The sequence below is a fragment of the Amblyomma americanum genome, chromosome 1 (assembly GCF_052857255.1).
Source record: "Amblyomma americanum isolate KBUSLIRL-KWMA chromosome 1, ASM5285725v1, whole genome shotgun sequence".
Lineage (NCBI taxonomy): Eukaryota > Metazoa > Arthropoda > Arachnida > Ixodida > Ixodidae > Amblyomma > Amblyomma americanum.
In genome coordinates this window covers 285,296,181-285,317,121 of record NC_135497.1, presented here as the reverse complement: position 1 = coordinate 285,317,121, position 20,941 = coordinate 285,296,181, and the positions used below count along the sequence as shown (strand labels likewise).

At 46.0% G+C, this 20,941-nt stretch overlaps 1 protein-coding gene and 1 pseudogene across 1 annotated transcript in view; one reads left to right on the top strand and one right to left on the bottom strand.

Moving 5' to 3' along the window:
• Positions 1–20,941, bottom strand: part of LOC144115216 (nose resistant to fluoxetine protein 6-like) — a 39,388-nt gene that overhangs the window by 8,055 nt on the left and 10,392 nt on the right. The window contains exons 3-10 of the mRNA XM_077649493.1: positions 20,021–20,141; positions 18,676–18,763; positions 18,138–18,235; positions 17,169–17,354; positions 15,252–15,345; positions 15,052–15,153; positions 9,109–9,274; positions 1,821–1,903 (exon numbers count right to left, since the gene is read on the bottom strand). Coding sequence (XP_077505619.1) covers positions 1,821–1,903; positions 9,109–9,274; positions 15,052–15,153; positions 15,252–15,345; positions 17,169–17,354; positions 18,138–18,235; positions 18,676–18,763; positions 20,021–20,141 — 938 coding nt within the window. The remainder of the gene's footprint in view (positions 1–1,820; positions 1,904–9,108; positions 9,275–15,051; positions 15,154–15,251; positions 15,346–17,168; positions 17,355–18,137; positions 18,236–18,675; positions 18,764–20,020; positions 20,142–20,941) is intronic.
• Positions 2,947–4,757, top strand: LOC144115215 (uncharacterized; annotated as a pseudogene).

The window sequence follows — 20,941 nt, the reverse complement described above, 5'->3', positions numbered from 1 at the left end:
GGAAAAATTTTAGTAGAGCGACAAAAAGTACCAGCTGGTAGCTCGGGTGGTGTTTTCATCTCTACTGTAACTGCTAAGCGCAGAATCCACTGATGATGAAAATTTGCCGTTTCATGAGTTACCGACATGCATAAATGCTCCTAATCTTAGTGCTACAGTCGAAAGCCACCTGGAAAGAAATTCATTTTCGCTTATCCTATGCCCGTGTCAGAACTTCATCCACGCTACGTGGATAGTACTTTCAATACGCGAATAGTTTGCAGTCTACAAAGAGCTTAATTTTTGAGTGCGCAATTCCACAGTAAAAATTATTGCTCTTTACACGAGTTACTTTTCATGCGCTACACGACAGCTACATATTCCCATACACTGATTAACATCTAAAGCCTACATGTTGCACTGTAAACCAATCTACACACCTTCTATCTATACCATCCTTGCAAAACACGTACTTCTGGCGAAACAGGGTGGCAGCCTTGTTGCACCGTCCATTATTTTTGGGGTGTTAAATGGGTTGATTTACTGCCATTGTAAACCTCGAGGTCGCTGGGATACAAGCGGTCTTCAGGGTTCCTAGAAACACTAACTACACCTGCGAAAAGTACGACGCTAATCAACGCTATCATTCTGATAACAGATGTTTTGCAGCTGGGTGAGTGCACTTGTGCTTAATCTTGGCAGCTTCAGATGTTTATTGCAAAATAAAATAACATTTGCACAAATTCTCCGCGCCACTAGCTCTAACTGCGAGGCTTCTAATGCTAGGAGTATGTGCAAGCGTAAAGATCAAGAAGCTTGCTGGTGCATCACAACCGTGCTTGCACTAAGTACTGTCTTTCTATTCTCCATACGTGGAGACGAGTGGTTCAGCGTCCGATGTCCGCTCAACATTTCTGTACTGAAGTTACGTAGCATGTCCTTCGTTATGGTTTTGTGTGTCATGCACTCCTGAGTACTGCGGGGCGGAGCGCGTTTCGTGGAAGGTGCAGGAGAGCTCCTCTGTGTATATGTAAAGACTCTTGAGAATGGTACACACCTAAGCAAACTCGTGAAATGATTATTGCATCACTCTTTCATAAGGGCGCCGATTCATTGAAATACCCTTTCAGAGTGGGCGTTAATTTTTAAAGCACCTATTGTGCAGGTGTTTACTTGCCAGTGATTGCCCTCTTAGATGACTGTAGAGATATGAGCCCTAGACACCACAATTCACCGTTAAAAGTGTAAAATAGATTACAGTGTAGCCAATCTGTACGCTGAAACCGTAAGAAATGCAGTATCTTGCAATCAGTACACATCGTTAAAAAAAGTATAAGGTTCTGCTAGTTTCAGTGCTGTGAATGAACTTTTAGAAAATAAAAAACAGAAGCTTGTGTAGGCGGAGAAATGACCGGCGTCGTCTTGCCGTCCTTGCCAGAAGTTGATATCCATCACCTTATTCTAGACATAACGAGATAGTAAGAGCCTATGGTAATGGGTCAATAATATTGTGCACAAACTTCATATTTACCACTCCTCAAATCTGAGGGCAATTAAAATTTTCAAACTTATGCCACGAAAATGGAACATGAAGCACGCCAAAATCAGTGGACAGGTTCTCGATAGAAATATCTAATTCGCAATTTGCCGCCTTATTGCCAAATCTGTTTAAGATGTAGTTAACGAGGTATACGAAAATATGGTCTGCCTCGCTAAACATCACAAGTTATAATCACGAAGCCGTGCCACATTAAGCTGGTCCTTTAAAGTCAAGATCTTACCATAAAAATAAACAAAGAAAGAACGTACCAAGCGCATGTGTAAGTAGCGCTCGTTCTTACCTCACAAAAAGGATGGTGAGCGGGAACGATATGACGAGAAATATCTGAACATCCGTGCTCACATACCACAAGTGGATCATGCACTGTAAAAGGAAGAGAAGAAAAAACGTGTGAGAGAATCCTTACAACAAAAAAAGTTGCCGGCAGAATTGAATAGCTGTAGAGTAGAGTGAATGGAAACAGTGAATGTTTTTCTGCATGCGTGCCAATGATGCTCGTATTTTGCCCAAGGCATTCTTTTCATTCTCCTCGGACACTCAAAACAACGGCATTGACAGCAAATTACTAGCGTCATTACGGCCATAAAACATTAGACCCCGTCGTCTTGGTACTGACAAGGTGGACATGGGAAGAGCCCCTGTGAAGAGCTAGCTCTGTAAAACACTAAAGCGCCTCATGAATTCTCTATAAAACAATATATTCTTTGACGAGCAATGCTAAAAGAGAGATCCTGCTGTGAACCTCAGGCACTACATATGCCTGAATCAAAACACGGCTAACTTGTACGATCTGCGTCGAACTAAACCCAAAAAGAACAACTGAAATGCGCGATAAAAACGCAGAAGTATTAGATGCCGGGTAAGAAATGTAGGTAAAGTTCGTCAGCATTTCTGAAGTACGGTCACCGCGTCTTCAGACTGAAAAATCAAGTGTGAAAAAGTATTCAGTCTCTATCAATAAAGAGCTATTCTTTATGCTTTTCGCGTCTTAATTGTATTTTTTCGCCCTTCACTTGACGGCAATAATTGATATCGTGCCGAGATTATGAGACGAGCGGTTTTCGTTTATTTTACAGGGGCTAAATTCCAGTTCTTCCAGGCTAAGGTCGGCCACCAGGGGGCCAGGGAGTGCGGACGTGACTCACGTCGGTTCCGTGGAAAGTTGGTTTGCCTGGTGGAAATTGTGCCGATTCATGGAATAATTGTTTGCCATCACCTGTGGAAAGTCACAAGGGTCATCTGGGTGACATTTTCATGAACGTGAGTGGACGTTTGAACATTTTATGGCCTTTTTGTGTCGACCATGTTTCCCGCCTAGCTAAGCCGACCGCTAGCGGTAAACGAACGCGACGGCTCGGCGACAGCCGAAGCCCCCCGCGCTCGCTTCGAAACGCCGTTGCATGACCATGGAGGTGACCGTAGAGGGTACGGAGATTACACCCGAAGAATTGAGAACCTCGGATTGGATCACTAAAGTGGGAAAACATGTTAAAGAACTGCAGGACCTCACGAGAGGCGAACGGCGAGGAGGCAAAGATGGAGACGCCAGATTGGAACGCGGAGCCGAATCCGGAGAGGGCAAAAAGATAGCGGCGGAGGCGAACGCCGCATATAAAAAGCTGGGGCAGAAGAACGCGGAGCGCTCAATTGCGTCGTACCTTCCGCGTTTGCCGGCTAATGACTACAAGATAATTATTCGGCCGAAGAATGGGCTGGCGCTCGCGAAAGTTCCGACTACGAGGTTGAGTGCGGCGGTGCGTATGGCAGCGCAAATTCCATGGGTCGAAGGGCAGGACAAGGACGTGCTGATTCATAACGACAAACAAGGCACCCTGATTTTCAGCACCCCAGACATGGACACTGTCTGGAAGGTGACCAAGATTAAGTCTATCCATATCGACGACGACGAGTACGAAGTCACAGCGTACCTGGCGCCGCACGAGGACTGCGGGCGGGGTGTGGTGCACGGCATCGACCCGAAACTGACCATAGAGGAACTGACAGAGGCCTTCGGCAACCCGAGGAACCCGCCGATACTTGGCGTTAGGAAGATGGGCAAATCCAGTTCGGCGATCGTCATCTTCAAACAGAGACAGTGCCGAGGTGGGTGTACTGTTACGACGTACCCCTAAAGTGCGTGCTCTACAAGAAGCGGTACGAGGTGTGCTACCGCTGTGGCGAGCTAGGACACAGATCGGACGTATGTGTCAGCGCCCAAGTTAAGTGTCTGGGATGCGGAATCATAGCCCCACCCGAGGATCACGTATGCGAGCCCAAGTGTAAATTGTGCGGCAAAGGTCACTTGACAGCAGACCGGAAATGCAAGGAAGCTTTCAGGACCCCTTATACGATAAAGAAGAGGCAATGGGAGGCCAAGCTGGCTATGGAAGTCATGGAAGAGGAAGCGCGGAAGGCGAAGGAGACCGAAGTAGGAAGGAACCGGTTCGAAAAGCATCAAGGGAGATCCCGGAGTCAGTCAGGAAACCAGAGCGAGTCGAGAGAGAGATCAGAGTCCTTCCCGCGTCTACCGAATCTGCGGGAAGCGGAGAAGCAAAAGAAGGCCCAACCCGGGACTGCGGGCCCCTCCGGAGGCGCTGTCGTCAACAACCCAGCGAGGCCCAAGTCTCCGAGCCGAAAGGTGGGTTGGGTGAGCAAAGCCTCCCAGGATAAACGCGATGAAGAAATCTTCCAGATTAAGGAAGAAAATCGATTGCTTAAGGCACAGCTCGCAGCGATGAGCAAGCAAATTGAGGAGCTTAGAATAGCGCTTAAGCCTAATGCAGCACCTGCGAAAAAATCGCAGATGCCACAAAATCCAGTTGTAAGAGCATCAGAGGAGCAGGGTGCGGCTCAGCCTCCGGCTAAGAAGAGGGCGAAGGAAGTAGAGAAGCCCATAATAGATATGGACACAGAGAAAGTGATAGACATGAAAATAGAACAATTGGAGGCAAAATTTGAGGCCAAATCTAGACAGGACAATGAATGGCGCAAGGCTTTTGAAGAACGCATCTTAGGGATGTTCCAAACCCTCTCAGAGCAGCCGCATCAACGAGATAACAGTGTCGCAGAGCAAATACATCAGAGGGATAATAACCTCACTGAACAACTTAAGGAGGAATTTGCGAAAAGGGACCGGGCGTACGAACACCTCACCCAACAAGTACTAGGAAACCAGATGAATCAGCTGATTGGCAATCATGGCTCACAGATCCAGTAAAACCACCGTTTGGCAATGGAATTGTAGAGGTTTCACGCGCAAGCGTGCTGTCTTGCAGGAAATCCTGAGGAACGGGGACCGACCGGAGCTAATAGCACTACAAGAATGCGGCAGAAAAGCAAAATTGTCGGGGTACAAATCATACGTAGGCGAGGGTGAAAACACGCAGGTGGCCACCCTAGTCAAACGAAACATCACGGCGGTGCAGCATAACATCAGGAGTACACAAATAGACCATGCTCTCGTAGAACTGATACCGCGAAGAAAGAGAGAAAGTAGCTTGCTCGTATTAAATGTCCACAGTTCTCCCAAACAAAGGAAATGTGAATTCAGGGATCTCTTCGCAACGACGCGACGTAAGATAAAGAACAACCCGCTGTTGATCGTGGGGGACTTTAATGCTCACCATTCGGCATGGGGATATAAACAGGCTTCAATCAAGGGCAGGAAATTGTGGGACGACATACAGACTCATAATCTGGATTTGATAACCGACCCGCTGCAACCCACAAGGAAGGGAAATAGTGTCGCGAGTGACACAACACCTGACCTCACCTTGACGGGGAGCGGCACTAGAGCCACGTGGTGCAATACAAACGAGGATCTGGGAAGCGATCACAAGATCATAGAAGTGGTGGTAGAAGGAGGCCCGACAATTCCCGGGAAACGGAAGGTAGAGGCCGTAAATTGGGACGCTTTCAGGGCACTCAGGGACAACCCGGCTCCCGTCTCTGACATTGCGGAATGGAGCGATGGGGTGGTACGGTCTGCTAAAGAGGCCACCGAAGCGGTGGAAATCGAGGGGGACAACGAAGCCGTAGACAGGAGATTAATAAATCTCTGGAGGAAAAAGAAAGGGTTGGAGGATCGACTTCGACAAAGGAGATGGGATCGGAATATCAGGAAACAGATAGCGGCTTTAAACAGAGAAATTGAAGAGCACGCAATCGCACTCACGAAGCGAGAATTGGGGGAACGTCTGCGATCAGATGGAGACGAATATGAGTACCGCACGAACGTGGCGACTTCTTCGCCACCTCTTAGATCCGGATAGCACAAAGTCAGCGTCCAAACAACAGCTGGAAAGACTGGCGCATCAGTTTGAAGGCACTAAGAAGGAACTATTAGAAGAAGTTCGCAACAGGTACATAAATCTCGCCGGACCCGAACCCCTCCCGGACTATGAAGGGGGAGAGAATTCGGAATTAGACGCCCCGCTCTCCCTGGCAGAAGTCAGAGCGGAGATTAATCGCCTGCGGACTAAGTCAGCAGCGGGGCCGGATAGAGTGAGCAACAGAATGCTTCGTAATTTAGACGACAGGTCCATCGCCAACATCGCAACGTACATGCAGGAGTGCTGGTTGAAAGGGACGATACCACAGGAGTGGAAACTCGCAAATCTCATTTTCATTCCCAAGTCGGGGAAAAAACTGGGCCTCGAGAACCTCAGGCCGATATCGCTCACCTCCTGCGTGGGTAAGCTTATGGAACATGTCGTTCAGACGCGGCTCAGTAGGTACATAGAGGACAACGGGCTATACCCAGACACCATGATCGGCTTCCGACCAAAGCTGTCGGCATGCGACGTGATGCTGCAACTCAAGGACCAAATTATAGACAAGCAAACCCGAGACACGAAAGTGATTGTGGGGTTGGATGTGGCAAAGGCATTTGACAACGTGAGGCACGTGTCGATCTTAGAGAATCTGAACTCAGTAAATGTAGGTAAGAGAGTGTATAGTTACATCAAGGACTTTCTTACGAACAGGAAAGCCACTCTCAAAATAGGGGAAGACTCCATCGAGGACATTATACTTGGTAACACAGGAACGCCGCAAGGCTCGGTGTTATCACCGACCCTCTTCAACATTGCGATGTTGAGACTCCCCGAACTGTTGGCGGACATTGAGAATTTAAACCACACAATATACGCGGATGACATAACATTATGGATAAATAAGGGGAGTGACGGACAAATTGAAAGCTCTCTGCAAAAAGCAATTGACATCATTGAAGAGTACCTGAAACCCAAGGGATATAAATGCTCGGCCGAAAAGTCGGAAGCACTGTTCCTGATGCCCCCTGGAAAACGGCGGCTTCACCAAAAGCACGAGGCAGACATCCACCTGTATGTCAATGGCGGAGAGATCCCCGCGGTTGACAGTATCCGCGTCCTCAGGCTAAGGATTCAGGCGAATCGGAAGAATCATGAAACGCTTGCTAGGTTAGAAGCTAGTGCAAATCAGACGTGTCGTCTTATCAGAAGAATAGCGAACAGGCACGCTGGGATGAAGGAGGCGAATCTCTTGAGACTCGTGCAAGCCTTCGTAATCAGTAGGATAGTGTACGTGGCACCCTACCTGAAACTCAACGGAGCGGAACGGAACAAGCTCGAAATCATTATCAGGAAAAGTGTCAAGGTCGCACTCGGCCTACCCCCGAACACATCCACCGAGAGACTTATGAAGCTAGGGGTCTCCAACACTCTCGCGGAGCTCATTGAGGCTGCCCTTACCGCTCAGCATCAAAGGCTACTCGGTTCTGAAACGGGGGGGGGGAAATTTTAGAGAAATTGGGCTACGAGCCCAAGCATGAACATGCCCGCTCACGAGACATACCATGACAAATCAGGGACAAGATTAAAATCCCCCCGCTGCCCAGAAACATGCACCCCGCCTTTCACGTAGGCAGGCGCAAAGACAGGTCAGAAGCATTACATGCTAGGTATACAGGTCGACAGGACGTCCTGTATACGGACGCTGCAATATATGAGAGCAAAGCCGCACACGCGGCTGTGGCGGTTAAGGAAGACGGAACCCCGGTGGCGTGCTGCACAGTCAGTGGTGTCAAGACAGTAGAAGCTGAGGAAGTGGCGATAGCCTTAGCCGCCAGCCAAGGAGGGGTCAAGGTGGTCATTAGCGATTCAAAAAACGCTGTGAGAAATTACGAATCGGGGAGGGTGACGGAGACTGCCATCCGTATATTAAGCAGGGAAGGAGGACCCAGAGAACTGGTTCTGCTCGTTTGGGCACCAGCTCACCAAGGACTTAAAGGGAACGAGGAGGCTCATTCGGTCGCCCGAGGTCTCACTTACCGGTCGACCCCTGGGACCTCCCAAATCTCTGGAAGTACAAACAGCACAGAGGATATGCACGCATACCAGGAAATCACACAATACTACAGACTAAATCGTCAGATTTATCCGGGAGCGGACAAAACGCTGAATAAAAAAGAGGAGGTTCTTTGGAGGAAATTACAGACAGGGGTTTTTCCCAACCCAGTACTCTACAGCAAGTGGCATCCTACAGTATTCAGGTCAAAGTGCAAATTTTGCGATCAGCCAGCAAATTTGGTCCACATGGTGTGGACGTGCCCGGCTAAATATGATAGCTCACGCACTATAGAATCCTGGGAGGCTTTGCTCCGCAGCCCAGACCCCAACGTCCAGCAAGACATCATCGATCAAGCCCTTGCTGCTGCTGTATCCCAAGGGATCCCGGCCGACGGCTAGGGCCGACAGGGGAGATGGACTTCTCTCCTGGCGTTCATTGACTGGTGTTACAATAAAGTTGTTTCTCTCTCTCCAGGCTAACTTTTTCTGAGGGAAGTTGTCGCTGCTCTCTTTTGGAGAAAGAGGGAGAAAATACTTTATTTAGAGCACATCATTATTTCAGTACGAAACACGGGCACAATATCGTGTCGCTTGAAAGTGTCCATTTTTTTTTGCTCAGCAAAAGAAAAGATACTAGTCATCCACAGAAGACAACCTCGGCATATTAAACGTCTTGAAAATTTCTTGCCAGGGGCTGGAAGCAGCTCGCGGCGATGCCGGCACCAAAAAGTTATTTATTCTAAGTTTCGTATGCCGCTAGGAGGCGTCAACTTTGACTCGGAAAGGAACGAACCGTCCCAAGTGTAGTGCCAACCTAAAAATGTAGATTACTGTACTTTGAAAAGAATTTTCATACAAGCGTATGCAGAAACTTTGAAGTGGGGTTTAACGAGCAACACAGCTAAATGCAGGGGTGGAAACGTGGTAGGGCGCAGCCTAGTTTTCCAACGAAAGTAACTTGTCTTTTTAATTAAACGGGCTTAGGATCGGACAATATTGCGCCTCGCCTCTTTCTCACAATTTTCAAAGTTATAGCGAACGGGTCAGTGAGTGATTAGCATGTCAACTTGAAACCGGGAGTCGCAGGCTGTATTAGCTCGTAGTTGGCTGTCATCTTATTTGTCCTGGGGCATATCAGTGCCTCAGCCTTTCTGGAACCGTTCCGGTTCGTAAACAGCGTAGTGAATTCGCCACGGCCCATTGTACGCACAATAATGCTGAACAGGGCAGGGTCCTCACCATCTTGTCGAGGGGGTAGAAGTTATTGAAGCTAAACAGCACAGCCCACCAGCGGTCGATGCAGCCGTTCACTTGTTGCTGCAAGAGTTCATGGTTAGCCGGTCCGTCAGCGAAGTATGGCAACAGGAAGCAGGCCATCACCACCGATACGATAGGTAGTATCAACCTGCGTGGACAACTGCGGTATGAGTGATAAAACATGACTAAAACGAAAGCAAGTAGTTGTGAGAAATAGACAAAAGTTTCGTCTGCTTTGCCTTTGCAGCATGCACACCTGGCGCTCCATCTTGTGCAAATATCTTTGAGCCTTTAGCGTGAGTGTACTAACCAGTGACCTGTCAGTAAACAAAGTCCTGGACACAATCCCTCAGCGGTTAATAATGTGTTAATTTATTGTCGACCTAGCTCGGCGCTAGCATACAGGGATTCGCCTTCTCCGTGTGCTTCTGTGTGGCAGATGGCATTTACTCCCGCGGCAATGGACGGCTTGTGCTGCTTACAGCCATGCCATTGTTCTTGCAGCAAACACCGTGAGTTAAATTTGGGGCAACTCTTGTCGCTCGAGGATTTTTCGTTGTAAAGACGTGAGTGAACACATTAAAATTGGAGCGGACACTTAAGGGTATGATGCGATAGGTTTTATAAGTTTATGCCTATATATGCAGAATTGTTTATTCTCTATACTTAAATGACTATAAACACCACATTTTTTCTTGCGTGCTTTCTACTTTTAAACGACGCGTTAGACATTCGTATACATGGAGCACACTGTGGTATTAGTTTACTACCGCTAAATAATTTATAATTGAGTTTCTTCTTGACGCTGTTTCGCTTTTTCTTTCAGCGACCGAACGACGACTGTGACGTTAATTTGATTTTTTGGCCACGTGATCCACTAGAAAGGTGTAAAATAATCGCTGACAGGTCGTTTTTAGTCATTCCAGGTCTTCTAAAAGGCCGGATTAAATGTCGTAGTGAATTAAAACTAGATATCAGCAATTATATTTCAGTTTTTCTAGTGGATCACTCGACGAAAACATCAACTTGACGTCAAAATAGTCGTTCGGTCGACGAAACCGAAACCGAAACAGTATGAGGGAAGAAATTCAATTATAAACTATTTATCGGTTATAGGCAAATACCACGCGGCAATCCATGCATTCTAATCCATATGTTTTCTAATGTCTAACGCATCGTTTGGCAGAAGAAAACGCGCAATAAAATTAGGTGTCTATAGTCATTTAACAATCATAATCCCTGGGAGTCCTCATACGACTCCTGGCGCAGTGGTGCAGCGGTTAAGCGATGGCAGGTGCTGCCACCGGTGGGGCTTGTGTGGCCCAGGTTGCTCTTCCCGAGAAACCTCTCGCTACCAATCACTAATTTAACTGCCACCTGCCGCGGTGCGTGGATTGCTCCTATTCCGCTGTTCAACTTGTGATGACGCCACAAGATTACGTGACTTAGGCAGCCGACCTGCCTCCTATGTGGCTTCTCTGGGAATTTTCTGGATTTTTTCGGCTACGGTCAACGACGAAGCCAGATTTTCTGCGACACGAACCCCTCAGCGCTATCGCGTTAAAACAGAAGTTTTACAGGGGAAAATACAATCTACCTCTAAGTGCTGAAGGAGGCTGTTCTTGAAATTTTAACCTGCACAGTAACTGAGATTATGTCCTGAGCCTTTTACGTGGTACAACCCCAGTACTGGTAATTGGAGACACCGGGCTTGGTATTCTGAGCGTATTCTTTTTCTGATTCATCCTTCGTGTTCTTTCCATCCCTATCAGAATAAAAAAAAAACAAGTGTCTCACGGTGCGTTCCAAAAAGATTCCAGTATGTTTATATTATCAGTTGTTACGGGGCGTACTAAAGCTGCTTATATATGTCGGAACGGGCACTGTTGCTATGAGAGCTCACTGGAATACGTTGGAAATTCTTCGGTCGCACCGATCAAGACGCGATTTCACTGGGACAGACGCGATTTCACTTAGACCACGGTGGTTGCTACTGAGCAGCGCTGAAATGTACCCCTCACTTCCATCATACTGCAGTTCTGCTGAAATCGAGAGATAAGCTAATCAGGGAGCTGTCGGAAGCTTACTGCATGGGATTAGGAAAAGAAGGGCGATATCGCTTTGCAGACAAGAAAAGTAATCCTTGGAAAAGTAAAAAGAAAGGAAATAGACCAGTAATGCGTGACATGATTTGTGATTATTGATATGATAACACAGATGATACAATAGCTATGTTTTGTCATTTGGATTTCACTTGAAATGTCTATATATGTATTCCGGAATAAAATTCAGTTGATAATTTGTGTATCCGTGTTATGTGTTGTTCTCCTCGCGTGTTTAAGTGGTGTCAAAAGTGGAACAATGAAAGAACATGATGACAACCAACTAGCCCAGTTTGAAATCTTCTAGCATTTAGTGACCGTACTTAACATGAATTAAATAAATAAGCTTGGTTTGGCTTGGTTTAAGGGGGTTTAACGTCCCAAAGCGATTCGGGCTATGAGAGATGCCGTAGTGAAGGGCTCCGGAAATTTCGACCACCTGGAGTTCTTTTACGTGCACTGACATCGCACAGCACACGGGCCTCTAGAATTTCGCCTCCATCGAAATTCGACCGCCGCGGCCGGGATCGAACCCGCGTCTTTCGGGCCAGCAGCCGAGCGCCATAACCACTCAGCCACCGCGGCGGCTACAAATAAATAAGCTTTCAGAAATTATATTCGGGTGACTTGTGGTCTGGTAAAAGCAGCAAAGTTCTTAGAAGACGCAGCACGAACGCTCCGTCCCACGCCATTGTCCGCTTCTGTATCCTCTGCGGCCCGTAACAGTATAAACTGGGAGAAGAAGGGGAATCAAACCTCACAATTGTAGTACGCCCGATGCGAAAGTTGCCATCAATTAATTATTTTTGTTTGAACGAATGCCAACGTTAACGGTCTGCTAAGAAAGTATTCTATCCAGATGAAGATTTACGCCAAAATGGAGGCACTTGATTTCGACCAGTAGAAGATCATTTTTTCTGTCAAAAGCTTTGTCCTACCCGTTATCGCCGATGCTGCGCATGATTTACATGATAACTATTGAAATAACGCCACAAGAAAGACCAAAGAAACAGGATATTTTTGCATAAACTAGGTGAACAGTTCCCAGGTTTATATGTATATACACTTGATATTTTGAAGCTGTGAAAATAAACCGGCCCTGGTAAATATTTGTGGATACGGAGGGGTAGCTCTTGGCTTTATGCTTAGCGAAAATCAATCAAGTCTGATAATATTCAACAGTACCACTAATAAGAGGCTCAAAGTACAATGCCATCTGGTACCCAGGGTCCAAGAATACGAATATCTCGGTGTATGGGCAAACGGAGACAAGATATACATGGAAAATCACGAAGAGACAACTAGGGCGAAAGGGAAGAGAGATACCGCGATAATGGAGCATATATTACACTATCAGGGTACTATAAGTGTGGCGTATTTGGAAAGGAATAATGGTGCCAGGATTTACTTTTGGAAATGCGGTAGTCTGCCTAAGGTCAGAAGTTCTACTAGGGCAAGAACTGAACAAAAGAGCTGTTGGGAGATAATCATTAGGTGCTCTCTGCAGACCCACAAATAATGCAGGACAAGGGGGACACGGGATAAACATTTTGTGAAGAGCGGAAAGAAGAGAGTAAAATATTGTGCGAAGAACGACTGAGGAAAAGGGACAGAAACCGATGGGCATCCAAGACATTTAAGGACTTGTACAGGATGAGCATTAACTGAAAGTGGAAGAAATGGGCTCAAAAACTAACTGGTAAGTATGCAAGAAACAAGAACTGGGAAATGAAGAGCGCTCAAGCATGGTCAAAAAGGGAGAGGTCGTGAAACGGATCACTTGAGAGGAGAAGAAGCAGAGTGTGGACCTGTTTAGAAGGAGGAAAAGGGAAATAAGTGAGGAATGATTGTATGATAATTCCAGAGGCAAGACTTTACTATTTGAAGCGAGATCAAGATTTCTTAGAATACGCAGCTACAAAAAGGAATACGCCTGAGATAATCAATAACGTTCAGTGTGTGACAAATCTGAAGAAATAATTGAGCATATTCAGCTAGATTGTGACAGTATCCATACAGATGACGATATGCAACCACAGTAAGAAACCACGATGCTTTAGAGTTATGGGATAATGGGGACAATGTTAATGCATCGGCAGTGGATGTCAAGAAAATCAAGTTCGAGGATTTGTGGCGTAAAAGGATAGTAAAGACTTAAGGATAAACGGTTAGCATTCGAAATGTTTGGCAAGTCGAAATACTTTAAAGGTTATTGGAATCTGTATTTAAAAAAAAGCTGAATTCAAGCAAGTTATTTTAAATAAACGGCAAAAAAATAGACCAAATATTACTGAGCCCCGTTTGCGAGGAACGCACTGAGCATCCATTTACTCATGGTAGAGAGGAAAAGGGGTAATTATCATAATAACCGCTACAAAATACGGCCGCCGATTCAGTTCCTACACAGCAAACGCATTTATAAGAGCAAACGGGCTCAGAACATCCCAGAGAAATATTTTTCGCCATTGTCACGCTGTTTTTTAGAAGGACGTGGTCTTCACAACAAAGCTTTTTAGTGCCAGCCTAGCAATTAAGTTATGTGTTTTATTATCACACGCTCTAAACCTGCCTCTTTAAAACTTATCTAGAACACAGGCAAGCCTTTCACTCTTCTGGCCATTTCATTATAGAGAAATCGGTATTATTTTCGGGATATATGTCCACGACGTTAGAAAAAAGGAATACCAACCTCCCTCTAAATCATGCCAGCTCCGTAACTCCTACTGCCGAAAAGAAATGATGCCAGAAACATGCCTGAGGATGTTATTTGTTTCGTGTTACTCAGAAGCAAGCCAAGCCGCGCACAACCCGATTAATAAAGAATATTTACTGCATGAATATTATTACTCTATGTTTGTTCTCTCCCTCTCTCGTTCTTTATTGAAGCAAATTTCTCAGTACACAAAAACATGTTAAAATTCATATTGCTCCGCACAGGCAAGTTCTTTTGCCCACATACATCTGTGGAGTCCCTAGACTCAACAGTAAAAAGCGTTGGCCATTTAAGTTCACCATGCGGCTGAGAAACCTAATTTTGAAAATTAAAAAAATGGCATAATGAAGACGCTCGCTATATCCTGATTGCACTTATTCATACGTGTATAACGCAGCCACTACTTTGTTGTGAGCCTCGTCGTTTGTACGGGTGCTAAGTGGTTGCGTCTTCACACCAAATTCCAAGAGGCCTTATGAGCCCTCGAAAGCTGCGTTTTTTTTTTGCGTGACGAGTAGTATTTAGAAATTTTTAGAGTGGCTCCTGATATTGTTCCTGTCAAAAAATAACAGGAATCTGTCAACTTCCTTTGAATAGCATTAAAACGATGTGGCCATTCAACAGAGCTTTGTGTTAGAATTCGACGTGGCGTTCTTGGCAACAATTGGCGCCAAAAAAAGTCTTCATCAAATGAACACTAGAGTTCAATAGCAAAAACGGAACCAGGAGCCCCGTTCCCCTCTACCGTTGAGAATTTTCCCACCGAAATTCGTGTTGGCTGAAAAGACTGCGATTAGCTCATTATTGAACGAGTCTACATTCAGTTCTTGGACAAACTTTCAGCGTTCGGAAATCCTTTCCTATTCAGCAGGCTGCCATACAGGATGACAAAGAATTGGACTTGGCATCTCCATTGCTTGTAGTTAAGGGCAGTGTGTCCGCTGCCACTAGGGGCCCGGAGTCTACAGCAAGGTACTGCCATTAGGGGCAGGTTTTTTTTTTACCTTTCTCGTCCTTTGACCACTATCTCAATGAATTACCTTTGCATTCAAACTGAAAAAAAATATACATATTTTTCTGTCATTATTGCAGTGTCGAATTCGCTCTTACCGGAAGTATCGCCGTACAGCTGCAATTATGTAAATGGCAATTGGGTTTTGCTTGCGTAGTATGGAGCGTGATTGCAGCATGAGGTATGACATAACAAATCCGCTGGAACAGAACAAGCAACAAAAAGTGGTCAAAACTCCGATCAATCAATATAAAATAAAACACTTCGCGACTCAACTGTGTCTATTTCCCACGCCTACCTTAAAAATAGGAATGTTGATACGCTGAGAAGGCCATTGAGCATAAGCTGAAAGAGAACCTTGCCAGAAAGGTCGACGAACACAAACGGGCTTCCTGCAAATGGAATAGACGTATGTTAGAAGCGCTTACTAAGTGTGCACAAGCGGACTGGTGTAAAAGGAAAATTAGCCGTGACGTTGATGACTTTTCTCAACTGAAGGGAAGTCGCAAAAAAACATCCTCTCTTACAATTACAATTTTTGTATATGTTTTGCTATCAGCTGAAACAGGTTGTTACCAGGCACGTTTTGCGATCAGCGCACGTAGAGAGTTGTTTCTGATGCAGTGTTCACTGAAAAAATTCAGGTCGCTTAAATATGCCGAAGGTTTTTGTTTTCACTAAATATATTAGTGAATGTCTTCAGACTTGTGCTAATGGAAGCGACGTGCCATTCATTCACTGCATAGCTTCAGTTTTTGTTCTCCTAGGAAAGATTCCTAGTGTGGGTGGGGCACCTTTTTAGCGCTATGTCTGGTACAGAGGGAAACAGTACTACAGATGTCAGGAGAGGGGCTACGCAACTTATTACAATAGTCCAGCTAACTTTGAGCGCAAAAGATAAGTACTCTCTTGGGTGTTTTTCTCCAAGGCAGTTTTGTTTTCTTATTTTTGCTGGTTAAATTATTCCTCTAAAACACCTTTTATTTTTCCTGCCATACCTGTTTACTTCAAACCAAAGACGTACAAAACTCATCATAGGAAAAAAAGCGTTCTCAAGGTGTCACCCAAGATTTGAATCCGCTAAATAAAATCCTGCGAAGATCAACCATTTTCGAGAGTTTCCGGGAAGTCATGAATGTCCTGCTCCGACGTGATCCCCATCGTTACCACGCCATACACTGCATCTCCAAAAATTAAGGTCCGGGTTGTTTCTGGTCACTGGCTTGACTAAAATTGTACATTAAAAATCTGAATTTTAGTTTATTACGCGCTGTTCAGTTAGGTTTATGCAGTCGAAGTCACTCAGTCAATTTCCATCGAAACTGCCGGCCAGAATGGTTGCTGCATGCCTTTGAAAGCCTTCCATGACGCCATGTTTACTGACATGGGGCGCAGGTTGATCAGGGCAGCGCATCCTTTGCTTTTACAGCGATAGCTGTTAGGCGCCCGTTCCTCGCTTTCCCGTGGCCGTCGGCGTATCCGCTGGGTGCTTTAATGTCATGGTCACGTGACATGAATGACACGTGACCAGGACATTAAAGCACCCAGCGGTTACGCCGATGGCGATGAGAAAGCCGGAGACGTACATTCATGTCACGTGGCGTTAATGTAGCGCGACCTTATGTCATGGTCAGCCTGGGTCGCATGAGCCTACGGGTGGCTCTGCTAGAACACGCGCCTGCCAGTGCAGGGATGCATCACTGGATCGCTACACCAGTGCGTCAGGAATATATGCCCAAAACTAAACGCCTAAACTGCTATCGCTGAACACCGCGTTGCACAATCGTTACCGTCCTGTGAGTTTCTTCAATGCCAGGCGTATCGCTCGCTTCGCGCGAAATAAGCGCCTTTCGAACGGCTGAATTCAATTAAATGCCGCGACGAGGCACCAGCCAGATGGATTTGCTCTAAAAATGGTGGAATGCACTGATCTGCGGAGCTGCATGCGGCGCATAATGCGGCCGTTTTCGGCTGCTTCAGTTCATGCGCGTTCAGTCGTTGGGTGCCACCAGGAGGGAAATCTCCCCCACAGCCATGAAGCAGGCGTGAAGGCTAGCTCACGGGGAAGAACAAGAGAGGAGGAAAGGAAGGAGGAGAGGAAAACTGCCTTGATTCTTCGAGTCAGCGTAATTTCTGGTATTGAAAAAAATAGAAAACGCGCTGATCAGGGGCTGCTTAGATCATTGGGGTTGTAGAGCAGAATCGCAGTGCTTACGCGCAAACTCTGGTTGTATCAAGACGTAGCAGTGCGCGTAGATGACCCATATGATGAGGAAAATCTTGAACCCGCTCAGGAAAACCAGGTTTTTGTTCTCTGCTCGGGCCTCGGTCTTGAGCAACCGCTGCGTATTGCTGATCGCCGAGAAGAACATGAACAGCTTGAGCGGCGCCCAAACGCGTACTGCTGGCAGGCAGGACAAAGGGGTAGGACGTAAACAGAGACGGTGAAGCATGTTAAGGCCAGGAAATGTGCGGACAGTTGCTTAGGCTCCTTGACTTTCAACTGTGTTTACATCTGCCCCGTAACGACGGACAAATGGGAGTTGCCGGCGAGATGGTATAAACGTTTCATCGTTCACGAAAGTTCAGAAATACAGGCTGAGGCGTCGTCTTTCTTGAAGCCAAAGTAGACGAGTCTCGTTGTTTTACGTTACGCCGGTTAGTGACATGCGGGTAGCAGTTGCAGAAGTTAGCGGCTGGTTTGTTGAATACACAAAAGAATCGCAAACACTTCTAGCCTTCTTAAGTTAGACAGATATGGGTACCTAACAGGTGACTTTGCATCATGCCACAACTATCGTGGCTATAGGACGTACTGCACGACCGATCATTTTATTACAAAGGACATATTAAATAATTGCACGCTTAGAATGTCCCCTAAGAAGGCGGCTGGGGCAATCAGTTTACGCACGTACTCTAATCAAGGCGCCGTCAGGTATTCTAATCGGATAACAGCGAATTCCCCATAATGTGTAATTCTTTCATCCGTCCTGTGTTTCTCGCAACTGCACAAGGGATGATGAAAATATCACAGAATGTCACTGTACGCTAATAATATTACCTAAAAGCTTTATTCTAAAAGCTCTTCAGACTTCATTCAACTGGGAAATAAATAACGTTGCATTAGAGCAGCTTTTGCCTGCGCTACATAGCAATGCCCAGTATGCATAATTAGAGTACGAACACAAATTGGCTTCTTTGTCAGGCGCCGGAAGCTTGATCAAGATCCATTCAATAAGTGTGCCGATGACAACGAGAAGACCGAGGACGCTCAGATAAATTCTGAAAGAAGAAAATATGAGATGAAGATTAGCAACAAAATGAAATAATAGAAATGTCACTAAAAGCGACGAATAATATTACACCGCTAAGATTTTACAACAAATAAAACCGCTTGCTATAAAGGGTTAAAGTATGAATTAGAAATGTTATTACCCGCAGAGGATGTGTTATGCATATATGGTTATAGACTGACCAGCCCGGGCTGAAACTGCAGGTACTTGGGGCATTCTATTCTAAGCAAACAGGCCCGAAGTTGCGTGCTAGCCTTCGCGCGTGCTGTGACCACGCGAGAAGGCCTGCAAAGGCCAGTGATCCCCTCAGTTAATTTGTCGAGTATGGGCAAAAGAGGCGACGACGCAAGGCTCTCAGTTCCACTGTTCTGTTCAATTTTGACCCTTTCTTTTTGCGCAGTTTCATTACCAGCCGTATTTAGTACTCACATCGAAGCTTTTTGAAGTTTCGTAAATTCCTTTGGATCATCATTTCGGCACCCAGTAACCGTTGTGTTGGCTCCATATTGGTTGAAAACTGCAAGGAGCAGAAAAAAAAACAGAATTAACGTGGACATTACTTCGCAGCGCGTGTCACGCAATGCACCTAGCGGCTTTTACGGAGAAAGAGAGGCTGCTTTAACAAAATGCGAAAGGCCAATGTTATGACGCCAGAGAAATTCAAGCTTAATGTTTAAGGCGGCGTTCTCTTCTTTCACGAATAAAGGATGTGTCGTGCAACATCTTGCAAATCTCCTGCAATAAGAAACTTCCAGAATCCGTGCTTCACGTGACTAACAAAGCCGGATTTCAATGCGTGGCTGAAATTTTGTTCCCAAAGGAGGCAATGTATAAAAAGAGGCGGCCTACATAAGGCATCGGTATCATGGTCCGTTTTTCAGGACGTAAACGCCCCGAGTAAGAAAACTAGCCAGGAAATGCATATGTTGCGAGAGCTAGGGCTCATAATTCTGGACCCTTGGCCCTCGATTGTAAAAGTACCGAGCATTCACGCGACAGGAAAACACCACACTAAGCCGCGTAAACTAGCGGTTGTGGACGTGTCTAAGCTAGCTGATGAGTTCTTTGAGCTGCATGTCTGGGGCGATTAAAAAAAAAAACTAGTCGTTACTCGCCGGCGCAAGCACTCCTTCCGTTAGGTTTTTACGTTACACTGGCCGAGGTTGAGCAATTTTGCGTGGCTCCAGGAGAGCCGTGCTGCGCATGCGCGAGGAGCAGTGACGTCACACGGCACACAGCTGGCGTACCGGAGCCGCCGCCGCCGCGCGCGCCTCGCCGGTCATAGCCGCGGCAGACGCACTGGCGCCGGTGCGTACCCAGCTGTGCGCCTCCGTTCCGCAGTAGATAAGTCTGACGCTGCGCAAGAGCCGCTTGATAGCGCCTCTCATTTTGTGCGCATGCACAGATGTATCAGTGGGGGTATACATATAGCGGGGCGTTTGCCAGTGTGGTATAGCCATGGAAAAGGAGAGCGAAATTGCTACTCAGCGGCTCAGCGTAGCTCACGCTACGTATATCCTGCCATAGCCGAGCTAAGCCACTGCTAATTTTTTTAGTTGTTTATTTTTTTGTACTTTTCTTCTTCGAGCAGCTCTCTACGAAAATCGCGGCACTTCGAGCCGGGGCTTGTAAAGAACTGCATTGAACACGTCCCAGAAAGCTGGAGGTGAACCTTTTCAATATAGAATGGAGGAAAGAGCTACATATACGGAGCAGATTACTAATGTTTAAGAAGATACAATACCATGCTTTCAAATATTCATACCAATCTTACCTCCAGCAGCAAGGAAGTTGACTTCATCTTCGGAGCAGGCGTCTAGTGTGCATAATCCAATTCGTAACGCTTTCCTTCCTATCTTTGAATTTGTGGTGATCTCGAGGGGATTCAATCTGCCCTAAAGATAGTAGTGAACAAGAAAAATAAAGGAAGAGGTGTAGAGGCAGGGCATGTTTTTTTACGCAGATGAGTAGAAGGAAGGGTCTACAGGTTTAAGACTATAAATATGACTTGAAGCATACGAAACCTGCAAAATAACCGCTGCTTCGTCGTTTTAATTCGTTTAGAGACCGCATTACAGTAGAATAAGAACTGCAGCGAATTAATGCGACGGAGTAGAGATTATATCGCAGGTTTTGCATGGTTGCAGTAATGTTCCGTGCCGTAATCAAACATTCCCTTAATTAGGCACGAAAATGTTCCATTTCTTCCCCTTTTTTCCTGCCGTATTTTGAAAGATCCAGCAATAAGGGAAAGGCGAGGAAATTTCGGTTCTTAAAAATTTGCAAGTATTCTCTTTTTGGAAAAATGCATTACTCCTGAAATTCCTTGAAAAAGTAGAAATGCCCCGAATAGAGCATCGCTGCATGGCTCGCGTGATTTCACGCCTACTCGTTACATCAGTGCCGACGATCGTTTAGTCAGACTGCAACTGAAATTACATTGCAGAAAAAAATCAGTTATCAGTTATTTTTTCCCGGCATAGGCGAATTTCATGCGGTTGCCCACGCTAATACTTTGCGGATCACAGCAAACAAAAAACACGCAATGAAAAATTTGGTGTTTTCACACCATCAGGAACGGCGGCAACGAGGAAATCGGTCTACTGAAAACGTGGGGAGCTGCAGAGGGAGTTGGCACCATCCATTCAGGTGCGCAGTGCAAAACTTTGCTCACACACGAGGAAAGTTTGTTATT